This window comes from Temnothorax curvispinosus, unplaced genomic scaffold, assembly GCF_003070985.1.
Source record: "Temnothorax curvispinosus isolate PA1 unplaced genomic scaffold, ASM307098v1 QBEX01004937.1, whole genome shotgun sequence".
Classification (NCBI taxonomy): Eukaryota; Metazoa; Arthropoda; class Insecta; order Hymenoptera; family Formicidae; genus Temnothorax; species Temnothorax curvispinosus.
In genome coordinates, this window is record NW_020214717.1 from 571,614 (window position 1) to 586,416 (window position 14,803).

General features: G+C 31.7%; 2 protein-coding genes across 2 annotated transcripts in view; one reads left to right on the forward strand and one right to left on the reverse strand.

Annotated features, from left to right (window-relative positions):
* Window positions 1-2,815: 2,815 nt before the first annotated feature.
* LOC112454236 (DNA damage-regulated autophagy modulator protein 1-like) lies at window positions 2,816-8,676 on the forward strand. The gene is made up of 7 exons (XM_025015508.1): window positions 2,816-2,905; window positions 3,579-3,671; window positions 4,547-4,668; window positions 5,024-5,250; window positions 5,688-5,826; window positions 6,109-6,266; window positions 7,571-8,676. The coding sequence occupies exons 2-7, from the start codon at window positions 3,601-3,603 to the stop codon at window positions 7,643-7,645; spliced, it is 792 nt and encodes a 263-aa protein (XP_024871276.1). The 5' UTR covers window positions 2,816-2,905; window positions 3,579-3,600; the 3' UTR covers window positions 7,646-8,676.
* Window positions 8,677-9,994: 1,318 nt separating this feature from the next.
* LOC112454234 (kelch-like protein 5) overlaps window positions 9,995-14,803 on the reverse strand; it is a 5,393-nt gene continuing 584 nt past the window's right edge. Inside the window, exons 2-10 of the mRNA XM_025015503.1 lie at window positions 12,640-12,801; window positions 12,169-12,482; window positions 11,862-11,957; window positions 11,602-11,791; window positions 11,184-11,450; window positions 10,917-11,085; window positions 10,544-10,744; window positions 10,302-10,473; window positions 9,995-10,210 (exon numbers count right to left, since the gene is read on the reverse strand). Of these exons, the coding sequence (XP_024871271.1) occupies window positions 10,142-10,210; window positions 10,302-10,473; window positions 10,544-10,744; window positions 10,917-11,085; window positions 11,184-11,450; window positions 11,602-11,791; window positions 11,862-11,957; window positions 12,169-12,482; window positions 12,640-12,801 (1,640 nt within the window). The 3' untranslated portion in view covers window positions 9,995-10,141. The remainder of the gene's footprint in view (window positions 10,211-10,301; window positions 10,474-10,543; window positions 10,745-10,916; window positions 11,086-11,183; window positions 11,451-11,601; window positions 11,792-11,861; window positions 11,958-12,168; window positions 12,483-12,639; window positions 12,802-14,803) is intronic.

Consider the following 14,803-nt stretch of genomic DNA (forward strand, 5'->3'; position numbering starts at 1 on the left):
CTTAGAAAATAGCTCGACGTTCTGGCGTTCAAGAAAGATAAAATCGAGGATGAAATTGAAACAGAATTATAGATTGAATTGAGACAGAATTATTGAACGTCAAAATTTTTAACCATAATTTGTTATTAGACACGTACACCCTCTATTCAACATTTAGAATAATCAGAGAGAAATATTATGGAAAGTTAAAGAAAGATCAGCGAGATACAAAATATTGACTGAGTTATTCCGGCCATATATATGTATATGTAATCTATTAATATTTAATTGTAAGTTATTAGAGTTATACTCGGTTGTTCGTCCACCATCTATTTAGTATTTATAGAAGTTATATTAGTTATATAAATGGCAGTGATATGCTAATTTGTATGAAACAGTTCGCTAAAAACGTAATACGGATCATTTGATTCGCGATGCAATTAAGGACAATAACGTCGGCTTTCGACGAGAGGAACCACGGAAACGCTCCGTCCACAAGAAAACAACCTCGATTCGCGTCGGCGTATTTTTCTTTAAACTTCCTGTTACTTCGTTGTTCGAGATAAAAAATAATCTGTCATTCTTACTAAGTTAACTTGTCAATGGCATTATGCCTTCGATGAATAGAAAGTCTACTAGTTACACGAATGAAATGGTAAGCTCAGAATCTTGGTACAAATATTACGATTTACAATGTTTGTTATCGACTGATAAGGCAGCTGAAAATACAATCGTAGTGGACATGATATTGGCCCTCTAAATCAATTTGGATAACTGATTTAGAATTTAAAAATTTAATATTTTTTAATTTGACAATTTTTATTTTAATCCAACAATTTTGATCTAATTTTTTACATATTTTTCTATATCTATATCTCTTTAAGAATTGCTTCTAACTAATTATAATTTATCGATTTGTTCAATAAAGTCTAATAAAAAATGATAAAGAATTCAATATATTTTATCAGGAATTTTATTATAGAGCTTAACTGCATGTCCATTTTTATAAACGATCAAAATATGTAACTTTGGCTACGATTGTAAGAATAACTAAGAACTGACTGTGCAAATGTATGAACGCTTGTACGTAGACACGCTAGTTTAAGATTTGGAAACTAGTCCAATCGCGTTTAAGACAAATGCGTCGTAAAAGTATAAATACAAGATATATACGTATATATTGTTCACGACGTTCTCTCTTTTTTGGGACTCGGTCCCCCACAACGAGATGCGACGATCGACTCCAGATATAATAATGCGCATCTATTTATTTATCAAACTATTTATATTAATGTATATGTAAATACTCGATATTGATGCCATGTATATACACTTACACAAGTTTAAATGTATACAATCATTGGCATATAGATCATTATGATATAAAAATCGCGTCTTTCACTGATTAATATGCGAAAAGAATAAATTATATCTTTTGTTGAGATAATAATACTATAACTTTACCGAATATATGAACGGAAAGATTAATTTATATTATATTAATTAAACAATAAAGATGAGACACACATCAAAAAGTATAAATTTCATAAATATTTACGGTTATTAATTATTTAATTGAGAAAAGCGAACTCGTTTAAGTAATAATAAATATTTAAGACACGCTTGTTTATGAAATGTGCATTTTCTTAGAATTATTCATTTAATTAACATAAAAATTAATAACATAAAAAATTGACGCCGTTTAAAAGCCGTAAAATATTCGCCGAATAAGAAATTTTATATCCAATTTGGATTATATAAATGTCTTTTCCTCTCAAACTACTGCCAATGAAACCGCTGCCATAATAAACCCATTTTAAAAATATTCAAGAAACAGTGTAATGAATAAAGTTAATTAAGAGATTAAAAGTAAGAATAATATTATTATATTTTTCCTTCTATAGTTTCGATATGTAAATTGCTAAGTCAAGAATATTGCTAAGTTTTTTGAGAATTCGGTTTACAACATAAAAAAGCCATATCTGTATAAATACAGAGTAATCGCCCAGCGAAATTAATTATTATCAAACTTGTCCATAGTGAAGAGCGAATCGTTACGTGTATCCTAGTGACAAAGATTAACATTGAAAAATTGCGGAACATATTGTATTGTCGTAATGTTATTGATATAAAAATGTGATTCAAATATGTAACTCTTGTATAAGTGTCATATTTTATTCTTTCACATCCTAATTACAGATTTTCTACGTTCCTTTACGAAAAGTCTCCTAATTTTAAATAGATGTTTTATCGGCATGCAACCGCCGTAGTACACGGTAATGGACGCAAGTCTGAAATTGGGTCAAATTAGAAACAGCACGACCAAACGATCCTATTACCAATCTAATGAACGTGATATCGAGCGTTGCGTTAATTACGAATTCCTAGTCCGCCTACTAGTTTTAAACGAGGCGTGTATTACGTCGCACGCGGTTCGTTACGTTTAATTTAGTAATTGAATTACGATCAAAGAATTATATCTCTGAATCACCGACCGATCAATAATTCAATTCTCCTTTTATAAATTAAAATAAAAATAAAAATAGACACTTCACGCTTAATCAAAGAATAACTAATTTAAGGGATCTTTGAAATAAGTTTGTAATTAAACTAATTTCGTCCGAATTATCATCTCGTTCTAATTTTAACACTAAACATTATTCGTTGTTTTCTATTTGTCAAAGAATACTTGTAAAAATATATTGAAAAATAAATTAAGTGTTGCGCGAGCTCATATATATCATATATTATCTGGCGTCTCATGTTAATTAGCACGCAATAGTATGCGTGGAGATTGGTACGGTGCGAACGATAAGACGTAGCACAGGAACGGACAGTCGCTACAAGACGCCTCACGATCAAATGCCCTCGTGACATGAATCGTGACGGTATATTTTTAGAAAAAAATTTACGCGAAATCTTCAAGGTAAGTCCTGGTATTCTTTTTTACATTAGTGTTTATTTATGTTTTCACGTGATCGTACTTTTTTCCACTTCTCTATATGAATTTCCTTCTTAGTGCTCTTAAAATAAATTTGATTTCTTGTTTCGATGAAATTTGGCATAGCGAGTTTTGTGCTAAAAGCTTAATCGAACAATTGTTTGAATGTTTCACCGATATGGACGATTCAATATAACAAACTTTCGATACCTCTTATAATAATTCTATAGAATTGGTTATAAAAATTTAAGATTTATTTATAAAATCTGTTTATACTTATTCTTCCCGGATTAGACGGATATATCTTCGTGTATGATTCATTAGCACTTCGATATAATTGGGGGATATAATTTTTTATCCTCAACGTCGTGGAACGAACGTTATAAATCACGCGAAGGGTCCTGCCTGAGGTCCTCTAGGTCATCTTGATTGGATCCTTTATGAACTCAGCCCTGTGTCACTTCAATCCCTCTTTCAATCAGTTCAGTCACTCGCGTCTCTTCATCATGCTTCTCACCATTTAATCCATCGATCACACTGAGTTATCGTATCGTCATTGGTTTTAATCAATCCGATGAGGAATGTATCTAACGCAGCGGGTATAGAACGCATCGAATCATACCATACTATAATTGAATCATGCAATCGTATCTTGCAGCGCTGAGGACGACCAAACGAGGATGGCATATGGAAAATTGCATGTACTACCATTAAGTCTGTTCATTTTAATCCCGGTGACATTCGTCATTACGTAAGTCCGCAATTTTTTAACGATGAAGTATCGAATTACGAAAAGCACAACAAACATATTTTTTTATGTACAAAAAAATGTAGAATATTATAGTCTTTTACTTTCTTAACAAGTCTTAATGTTTAATGTCCTCTTAATACGATCAATCAATTATTTCTTCTCAAAATGGATTGTTAAATGCCTATATAAACTATACCTACCTATACAGAATTCATAATTGTACCAAACTAAAACTACATTAGCCATTATCGACAATGAGCAATTTCGCTGGCAAAAAAGCCAACAAAAATACTTCAATTTATTCTCCAAATCTTGACAACGGAATGAGTAGAATTTGCTTATTCAAAAATAAATATAAGACGTAAACGATTAGCATTAATAAGGTATATATATATAATTGAAGACAAAAATCTTTATATTTATATATCTAGCGCCTAAACATCATACTTTTACTTATATAACACATTATTCAAAAGGTTTCAAAGATTAAATTGAACTTATACTTTAATATCTATGTCTTCTTAAAATAAATAAATTATAAATATGTGTACACATAAGTCGATTGAGTCAAAATAAGAAAAAAATTATTTTACAGTTTGCACTGTTTTTTTTTTTAATATGGCTGAGTTTCTAAATTTATTGCCAGCGCTGAAAATCTTTAGTACACGTGACGTATACTGTACATTTTCAGCGCTGGCAATGAATTTAGAAACTCAACCTATCTGTTCAAATAGCAAATGCACATTGCAGAATTATTTAACGATCATAAAAGTGCTTTGCGAGCAGCCGAGAAAGTCAAGGAAACGTGATACAAGCGTTTTATATACTCGCTCGCACCACCCGAGTTTATAGTTTACGAACGGCTCATGTTTCAGATACACCATATCGGTGCAATGGGACCATGTGGTGCCTGGATTCCCTTATATATCGGAGACCGGCACATTGTCACCAGAATCCTGCATATTCGCGCAATGCCTGAACATCGCGGCTCTTTTACGTACGTAAACGTAATTCAAAAAATTTTACAGATTAAATTAAATTTTATCTCATACTTTAGTGAAAGAATCAAAATCAACTTAAAACAGTTATGTAAATGTAAATGTCGGAGAAAAAAATAAATAAATAAATTACTTACATATCGATATATGTATAAAAAAAATAAAAAAAGTATTTAAATAATACAAAGCTTAAAACCTATAAGAATAACTTAAATACGTTTAGTGATAAAATCAATAAATAAGATAAATAATATAACATAGCATAGTAAATGGACAGAAAAGGAGAAATAAAAGTGACTTCAGAGAATTTTTGTTTGAAACCAATAAAAAAATCAATCTACACCTTTCACACAGTCGGATGCTGCGTTTACATCAGGCATCGACAAGTACTGCAATGGCAGACAGAGAGAGGCCGCGATCTCGTAGACAAAAGACTTGTCATGGCGACAACATGCTGCGGTATCCTCGCTTGCTTCGGTCTCGATATACTCGCCAATTTTCAAGAAGCCCGCGTAATCGCCGCTCACATGGTGGGAGCGATGACTTGCTTCTCTGCCGGCACTCTCTATTTCTGTCTTCAGGTACACCGTAATGTGAATCGTTGTGTTTTATCGCGAACGTTTCGATGCTAGTGACAACGTTAATTTACTGACGATATTGCAGTCATTCTCTGGCGCAAAGCCGATTGAACATTTAATCTTAAAACAATGTCAAAGTGACTGTCTTTCAGTTAAAGGCTCTTAACACTCGAAACTCAAAGATCTTTTTTCCTATATAATTTTTTAATTTTTATCTCATTATTTTATTTTTTGGTTGAGTCTTTCCATATTCTTTTTATTTGTGACTTATTTAGATGGGTCCTATATATACTCTAGCTTATTACACATATATTATCATTTCTGCTTTTTGCAGACTTGATAATATAATACTTTGAAAGAGCAGATAAGCTCTAACTCATGACTTTAATATAAAGAAAATAATTTTATATATCATTATAAAATAATCATAATTTTTTTAGACATATCTAAGCTACAAGATGGTACCAGCCATGAACGGAATAATTGTTGTTTATCTGCGCGCAATTCTCTCGGGTCTCACGATGATACTGACAATCGCTACGATCGTTCCTGGCTATATCTCAATGTCTGAATTTCAAGGTATGTAAATGTGTTATTAAAAAATTGTGAATTTTATAGTATATAACTTATGTAGTTATAATCTGCATAACATATTCTTTTAAAACACAGTTCCTCAATCAATTATTCACATAGAAAATAAGTACATGTTAAATATTCGAACGTTATGCACGAGCGCAAAAATGCATTTATATAAGAACTTTTAACTTTATCGTTAAATAAAATGTGAAGAGTTAAACTAAGATAGTTTAGATATTTTTCAGAGTTTCAAGTAATCAAAATAAAAATTTATATGTTACGCAGGTAACGATTACAAAAAATGGCTACCGGCGGATGGTGGTTGGGGCTGGCACGTCGCGAGCACTATATGCGAATGGATTCTTGCGATCGTCTATTGCGCGTTTCTCCTTACTTTCGTTCCAGACTTCCGATTAATTAACTTTGAAGACCCCGTTGTTACGGTACCTTGATTTTTTACTGCTATTCATAAATCGATCATTTTATTTAAGAAAACTTACGTTTAATTAAAATATCGACTCTATGTGTATTAAATTTTTCCCCATAATTCATAAACTTTACTGTACGAGATGTTCTTTGTCACTGTCGTATATCCTTTCCTGCGTCAATTGTTACAAATTTTTTAAAATAACTTTTTTTTTATTATAACTCTAATAACAAACCGTCTTTTGTCAAAACTTTTTTAATATTTGTCATAAAGCATTAGCTTGTAAGAAAGCCTGGAGGCACACCAGAAGTAATGCAAACGCCAGTTCCCGGTACGTCCCCCTTACGCCCGAGGTAGGCCACCCGGGGCATAATGGATCGAATTGAGGAAATAGGTGGTCATCGAGTCAAAAATATAAGTTTTAATTTAACAATTTTACCTTTGAATGTGTTTTAGAGTACTCCCAATGCAGGAAATATAGATTACTGAGTAATATAGATGCTGTAAGTATGCCAATTCCCAAATTTCTGTGATAAATAAGATTCTTGTGAAGTAGAAGTCGTCCACTCGTTTCCGAATAAAAGATTTATTTATCCTTATCTATGGTGTGATCCCTAATTCTATGGTTCTCTTTTGTATGTTTTTATCATTTCTGTTCGGAATACAGCGAACACAAGTGGACGACTTCTACTTCACAAATCTCATTTATCACAGAAATTTTGGAATTGGCACACTTACAGCATCTATATTACTCATAAATCTATATTTCCTTTCACGCATTGGAAGTACTCTACGACACATTCGAGATGGGTAAAATTGTTCAATTAAAACTTTTATTTTTGGCTCGATGTCCACCTACTTCCTCAATTCGATTTACTTACCGGGGGGGGGGGGGGGTTAGCTGGAAAGTTAGTAGGGGGGTTAGTAGGAATCCAACATACCCCCTGATCTCTCCCCGGGAACCAGGGCGACTTATAAAGCTTTCCCCTCGTAAAACTTGTAAGAAAGCTTAATTAGATTAAAATCGAATTAAATATAATTAAAAAATAAGAAATAGATTCTATGTTACTTTACTATTAATTTACATTGATAAATCTTAATTCTTGAAAAATTATTAAAATTTTGACACTGCAAAAAAAATCAATATCAGGTTTATTATAATGTCTACACTCTAAGGAAAATACGATAGTGGTGAAACATCTTACGTACGTTTATTCTTATTCTTCCTCATAATTGCCAAGAGGTAATAATTATAATAATTATAACAAAATTTATAAAAAAATATTTTGCGCATTAATGTTACATATAATTTTGTTCCAGCTAATGTATTTGGATAAAATTGAGAGCACGATAACCTCAGACAAAACTGAAGCAACCACTCCACAAGATACGTAGATTTTTTCCCATAGTGATCTGTCAAAAGTTTTCTACTTTAGCTATAGTTAGAGTCCGATTCACCCTACTAATATATATTGTATCTCTGACGATCATCGCAGATTTTCTCGAAAAGAAAGCAATAAAATTAGAGAGATTAACAAGCAGAACGTAACATACGTATAGGGTGTCCCATCAGATTTTTCTATACAAACTTTAATAGTAAGTATGTTCTATGAGCAGAGAGAGATAAGAAAAAAAATGTTATATAAAAATAAGTCTCAAAATGCTTTATTGGAAAGTTATAGAAAAATTAAGTTTGAATATTGAAAAAATAATAACGGTTTTGCCATAAGTGTGACACGCCGTTCGATTATGTTTATCTTATCTGTTTCTTCTAGTCTGCATCCTTACTATTTGAAATGATTAAAATGATTAAAGGTGATTATAAAAACTTGTATGAATATTAGTAACGAGAGCAGTACCTTGTAGAACATTATCCCAAAATGCCGCGAGTTTTTACAAACAAAGAATACACGGATATTTATTTTGTGTATGGTTTATGTGCAGGGAATCCGAGGGCTTCCGTTTATCAATGATTCTCTAACAGAAGAGTGCAGTTGAATCAACAATCTTTATCAATGTTTATTTGCAATTACACTTGATGGATTCAAATTCCTAGGATTCAATATTAAATTCAATATTACATAGATGGATGTATAGCTTGTATTGAAATAGGCACTTTGAAATGCAAACTTAAGTGAAATTGTTTTTTATACATTTCGTATTTTTGTTATAAACTAATAAAGCATTTTGGGACCGATATTTATATAACATTTTTTTTATTTCTGCTCACAAAACATACTGCTAGTACAGAAAAACCTGCAACACTCTGTATATTGCAGAGAGTGTAAAGAAAAAAGAGCAATAATAATTAATCTGTTATGACAAAAAACTAAAATCGACATAAATCTTCGCTTGATTCTTACGGTTATGAAAAAATGAGACACACAAAAGCATATTTAAGGACGTAAAGCTATGAATAAAAGAAAAATAACAAGTACGATGCGCGTACCAACTTTCTTTTATTACTATTACTGCTATATGCTATTTACATTTATTTTTATTCAAAAGCTACCATATGCTACTTACATTTATTTTTTATTTATTTTTTATTTATTTTATTTTTTTTTTATTTATTTTTTTTATTTTTTATTTTTTATTTTTTTTTTTTTATTCAAAAGCGCAGATTACTTATTCTCTTATCTCTATTAAATTGGATACATCGGCGAGACCGAGTCGGATCTATCTTAATAGTTCTGCCGTTTCGTTCATTGAATTTAAAAGTTAAAATTTTATTACATTTTACATCAGGTTTACATTTTACAGGCATTACATTTAATTTCGCAAGACGGAGCCTGCGTCTCCGTTCGTCCATAGCTATCGTCTCCCATGCTTCAGACACCGTTGAAGCCGACCGGAGAGACCGATTGTCCAACATGCCAAAAATCATGTTGGATATTTCAACAGGCAGCTGTTTGATGATGTCCAATCTCTTTTGTATGAATACATCAAAATAGGAAACAATTCTCCTAAAGGCTTCCATTGCTCCCGATTTGTGACCTGTAGATTCGAAAGTCTAAAGGATAATGATAACTCCGCAGTCGATGCTGCTTATACATACAAAAGAGATTCGATATCATCAAACAGTTGCCTTTTGAAATATTTTGAAATATCCAGCATGATTTTTGACATGTTCGATGTGACCGATCTCTGCGGTCGGTTTCGAAGATTTTTGAAAGATGAAAAACGATATGTATGGATGAGCGAAAATGCAGACTCCGGGTTATGAAACCAAATGTAAAACAATCTGTAAAATATCGCCAACCTATAAAATAAACCAGAATTTTGACGTTCAAAATGAATGAACAAAACGGCAGGCTATTAAGGTAGACCTAGATGGCATGATAGCTGCCTACAGCGAAGAGATGCAATGTCGCGACCACGGTCGTGACGACCGTGGTCGCGACATTTCTCTTGTACGAATGTCAACTGAAGTCAAATCTTGAACTGTTCACATTTATCTGTATTGATACATAATCGAATAAAAAGTTACATTATAAAACCTTCAGATTTACCAAAATATATTATTTTTGCTGATTTTTGTTCGCTGAAAATAAGCGTCGAGCGTCAACGTGAAATGGCACCTTTCAAAGCACAGTTTTGCATATATTTGAAGCAATTTTTTGCTGTTTTGTGTACTTTTCCTTATTAAGTTCAAACACGTGGCTTTGTATATCTGTAAAAGATCTTTTTTGGCCCTTTTTCCCTTTCCTTGAGAAGGTTCAACTCAGTAAAGAAATTCTTATATCTCTTTTAGAATTCTTTAATGCTTTAATCAACAATTATTTACTAAAAAAATAGAGTTCTACAAAAAATTATGTATTTAAGGATTAATCTTAATGATAAATTTGCATAATTAGCAAATCCAATTACTGATCGTTTAGTGAAAATAACCTACATGTTATTGGTTAAACTTTTTACAACAACACAAGGTCCCGCACGGCCAGCCTTAAGAGGAGCAACCTACAAATATAAACACGTTTCAGTTTACAAAATATATTTACAATTATTTCTATTTACCATATTCAATTACAGGAATAGTTTATACACTCACAGGTTCCCATTCGTTGAGATGTGGATCGTAGGCTTCCACTAGTGTGAGATATTGTCGGCCGTCGAATCCTCCCACGGCCATAAGTCGGTCACCTAATACGCACACACCAACTTTACTCCGGGGCACACTCATTGGCGCAACCACAGTCCACGTATCGGTTTTAGGATCATATCTATATATTGTTACATCGCATTATATATAATTTGAAAGCTTTAACATATAATGTAACAGCGGCTTTATACCTTTCTACACATATGCTAGCATTGTTAGCTGGAGCGTCGTAACCACCGAGTGCATAAAGACAACCATTCACTACTCCTACGCCTACGTCGCCTCGTCTCTTCGACATAGGTGCGCACGGTGTCCATTTGTTCGTGTGCGGATCGTAACATTCTACTGTATTTAAGCAGGAACTGATATCTCTTCCTCCTACGGCATACAATCTAAAACATCATAAAAAATTTAATATTAAATTTATTTTAAAAAATTCAATATTTAATAAAATTTAAAGTTAATAAAATAATATTTATACGAAGACACGTACTAAAAAGGAAATTAAAATGATTGAAAACAGATATGACATATAAATTTAATAATTTATCTGTAAAGACTTGCTTATCATTTAACACAGCTACACCGACTTCAGTTCTTTGTATGGACATAGGACATATTGAACTCCAATGACCTGTTCCCGGATCCCATCTCTCTACCGCATTAAAAAAACAACGACTGTCGACGTCAAAACCACCAACAGCATATAAAAGTCCACCTAAGACTGCCACTCCTAAAAAAGAATATTATAACGTATTTGCCAAGGTTTGATTATGAATAAATGAAATAAATTGCACATTAATTTTCCAAATTCTCATGCATTTCACATACCTAATCCGCATCGACGAACATTCATAGAGGGTAGAGTGCTCCACGTAAGAGTGGAGAAATCGAGGCATTCTACTGTGTTCGATGCTTTCAAATCGTCCATACTAATCGTCCCGTGGAGGCCTTTGACGTCTATACCGCCCGCGACAATCAATTTTTTATCGACTACTACTACGCCACAGTATAGTCTACAGGTTATGAGTGACCAGGGTTTATCTAGAGATCTCCAGGCATTATCGCGTAATGAAAATGCCTCTACAAATTGTGCACCTAGAAAGTACGTTGTAAATTATTTCGCTTGGAAAAATTAAAATAGTGCGACAATATTGGTATAATATATTTTCTTTACATTAATCGTGATCGATTAATTATCAGTTATGCGATTAATATTAAATAATTCATTTTGGATATAATAAATTACCTTTATTGGTGCCCATCCCTCCGACAGCTAACAACGTACCCACAGTGGCTTTTCTGGGTTTCGTTCTGCCTGTTTGAAGCAAAGATTTTCGCTCAGGCAGCAAATGATACTTAAATGCTTCCATTACAAATTCCTGCACCATTCTTTGGTCTTTGAACATTTCGTTACTCTCAATATTGTCAGCTATAAACTGTTTTAATTTATTAGTGCTAATGTACAAGTTCTGTCGAGTGAAAAAATTGAGCTGTCGATGAACTTACCGCGGGTGATAGCAATGGTAATTTGACTAAACCTAATAATTTACTGGCATCTTTGCTCCTGTTTTCTGGATCGTGTTCCAGCCAAGTCACTAGAGCCTGAAATAATAATAAAACAATAACGATTCTATTTATTCTGTATCTCAGCTTAGATATTTTAATTGCATTTGTATGAAATATTTGCTCAAACAATTATAGAAATACATATTTGTATATTTATGATCAATAGTATAAAACACTTATAGCTATGATAACATCTCCTTCTTAATATTTCATATAAATTGATTCGCTCAACAAACAGTTGTCTTACATGAAAGATAGTTTCTTCCGAGGGAACATTAAGATCCTCAGATTCAAGTAACTTCGCAACTTCATTGGCAGATAGCAGTAAGAATTCTTGATTTTTTGTAACTTCCATGAAATGTTTGGTAGTGTATGCGTGTGCGTATTCAAGCAATTCCGAACAACCCTGCGTATCGGCGAACATCCGTATGCCCAGACAGTTGCTTGGGTGAAGTTGTTTGACGAGAAACTGACAGCACGCTTTAATAACTGGATTCAATTGTAACAAACATGCTGTTGCAAGTAGAGTCTCTACGCTATCTTCCTGCAATTCTATGCAACCTGCAAGTATACAAAAAAACATGTTATTAAGAATTGACAAGATATCCTAAAATTAACAAGAACGGCTTACAAAAAATATCTGTAAATGCCTTTATCGTAATGTTAATATTCGTGAAATGTTTTCTTACATGAAACATATCTTCTTAAGCAGAATTACCTGTATAACAATAAAGAACCAAAGCCCATAAAGCATCTCCATCAACATCCATTAATTCTATTTCATTTTGTGCCGACTCTCGTAGAGAGCTTGTGAACATGGCAGCAAAATATTCAGAGCCAGCACTGAGTACTATTCGATGAGCTGGGACACGCTTATTTCCTAAGAAAAAAGCACAGAACAGAGAAAAAAAATATGAGAAATGGGATGTCACAAGTTCATCGAGTGCGAAGAATATCTTCAATATGTTGTGTACAAAATATACTCTCTCTTCAATTTTTACTGGTTAAAAACTTTGAATAACAACTTTTAATAATAAAAAGAATTTCTCTTTGAATTTTGATATTATATATAAACGATTTAGAAATTTGCACATAGCAAAGTCACAATTTTGAAGTGAGAGAGTAGGAAATTAGCAAATTGAATCCACAACGTATTGCTACGCGCTCAAAGCTCCTCTATGAGGAATCTTTTGTATTTTATTAGATGCATAATTTTTAGTTTGACTTCCTCATAGAGGAAGTTTTTCGCGCGTAGCAATACGTTGTGGATTCAAATTGCTAATTTCCTACTCTCTCACTTCAAAATTGTGACTTTGCTATGTGCAAATTTCTAAATCGCACATCTCAAATTGATGAGGAAGCCAAGTGCAAATTTCTAATTTGCACAAATTTTTTTTCAAATTTTTTCATAAAATTTACAGGCTGCATTTTCTTCTTGCTTTTTTCCTGAAAGTCTGTCTGCCTCTATCCTTCCTTAACTTTCTTTAATTATACTTTTTCATTTATACTAATTTATTGATTTAAAAGATTGCATTCAGATTAGACTTTGCTAAATAATTTGCTAGTTTCAGAGAAAAGAAAAAAATATCAGAGACCAATCAAATCTTAAAGAATTATATATGAAATAGAAATAGAAAAGACTGAAGAATATAATAAAATTAAAAATAGACCGATATCTTAAAATTTGCGGAAGTTAGGGCTATTACAGACATTTTTCTAAAAATTACGGATCTTTGATCGCGTATAAAGCTGAGTCTACCAAATCTTAAAGAATTATATATGAAATAGGGGTAGAAAAGACTGAAGAATATAATAAAATTAGAAATAGATTAATATCTCCAAATTTGCGGAAGTTAGAACAACCACAAACATTTTTACCAAAATTCTAAATTTTATTAAAATAAAAAAGAACCGCTTTACCGATCATCGCCAAATTCAATCCCAACCTTCCTTACATAATACTCTATCGATTAAAAAAAATGCATCCCGATATCTAAAAAATTACGGAAGTTAGAGCATTAACGGACAATACATACAAACATTATCTAAAATTACGATTTTTTGACGTTTTCGAACATAAGCAACACATTTATGGCATGCCGTTTTACTTTTTAATAGCAAACATTTTTAGTATACAAATAAAAACTAATTCTCCAATTTACAATAAAGAGAAAAATGGTTTAGAAACATTATTATTATGTCTAGGCATAAAAATAATTAATTAAAATTATGTCTAGACATAATTTTAATTCGTCCAAGTAAAATTTGATGAAAATTGGATGGCACACCGTTTTACTTTTCAATAGCATAAATAATATTGTACTCGATATAAAAGTTTCGAAAAATAATTGTCTAAGAAAAATTGCGATTTTTATTAATGAATTAAAATTATGTCTAGACATAATAAAAATTGGACGAATTAAAATTATGTCTACACATAATAAAAATTCGGTATTATTTTTATGTCAAGACATAATTTTAATTTATCTAATTTTTATTATGTCTAGACATAATTTTAATTCGTCCAATTTTTATTATGTCTAGACATAATTTTAATTCATACAATTTTTATTTTGTTCGACAATTATTATTAAATTTTAACATATAATTTTAATTCATCCAATTTTTATTATGTCTAGACATATAATAAAAATGAATTAAAATTATGTGTACACATAATTTTAATTCAGCCAATTTTTATTATGTCTAGACATAATTTTAATTCGTCAATTTTTATTATGTAGACATAATTTTAATTCATTATTAAAAATCGCAATTTTTCTGAAGACAATTATTTTTTGAAACTTTTATATTGAGTATAATTTTATTTATGCTATTAAAAAGTAAAACGGCATGCCATACACATTGGCATCGAAAACTCA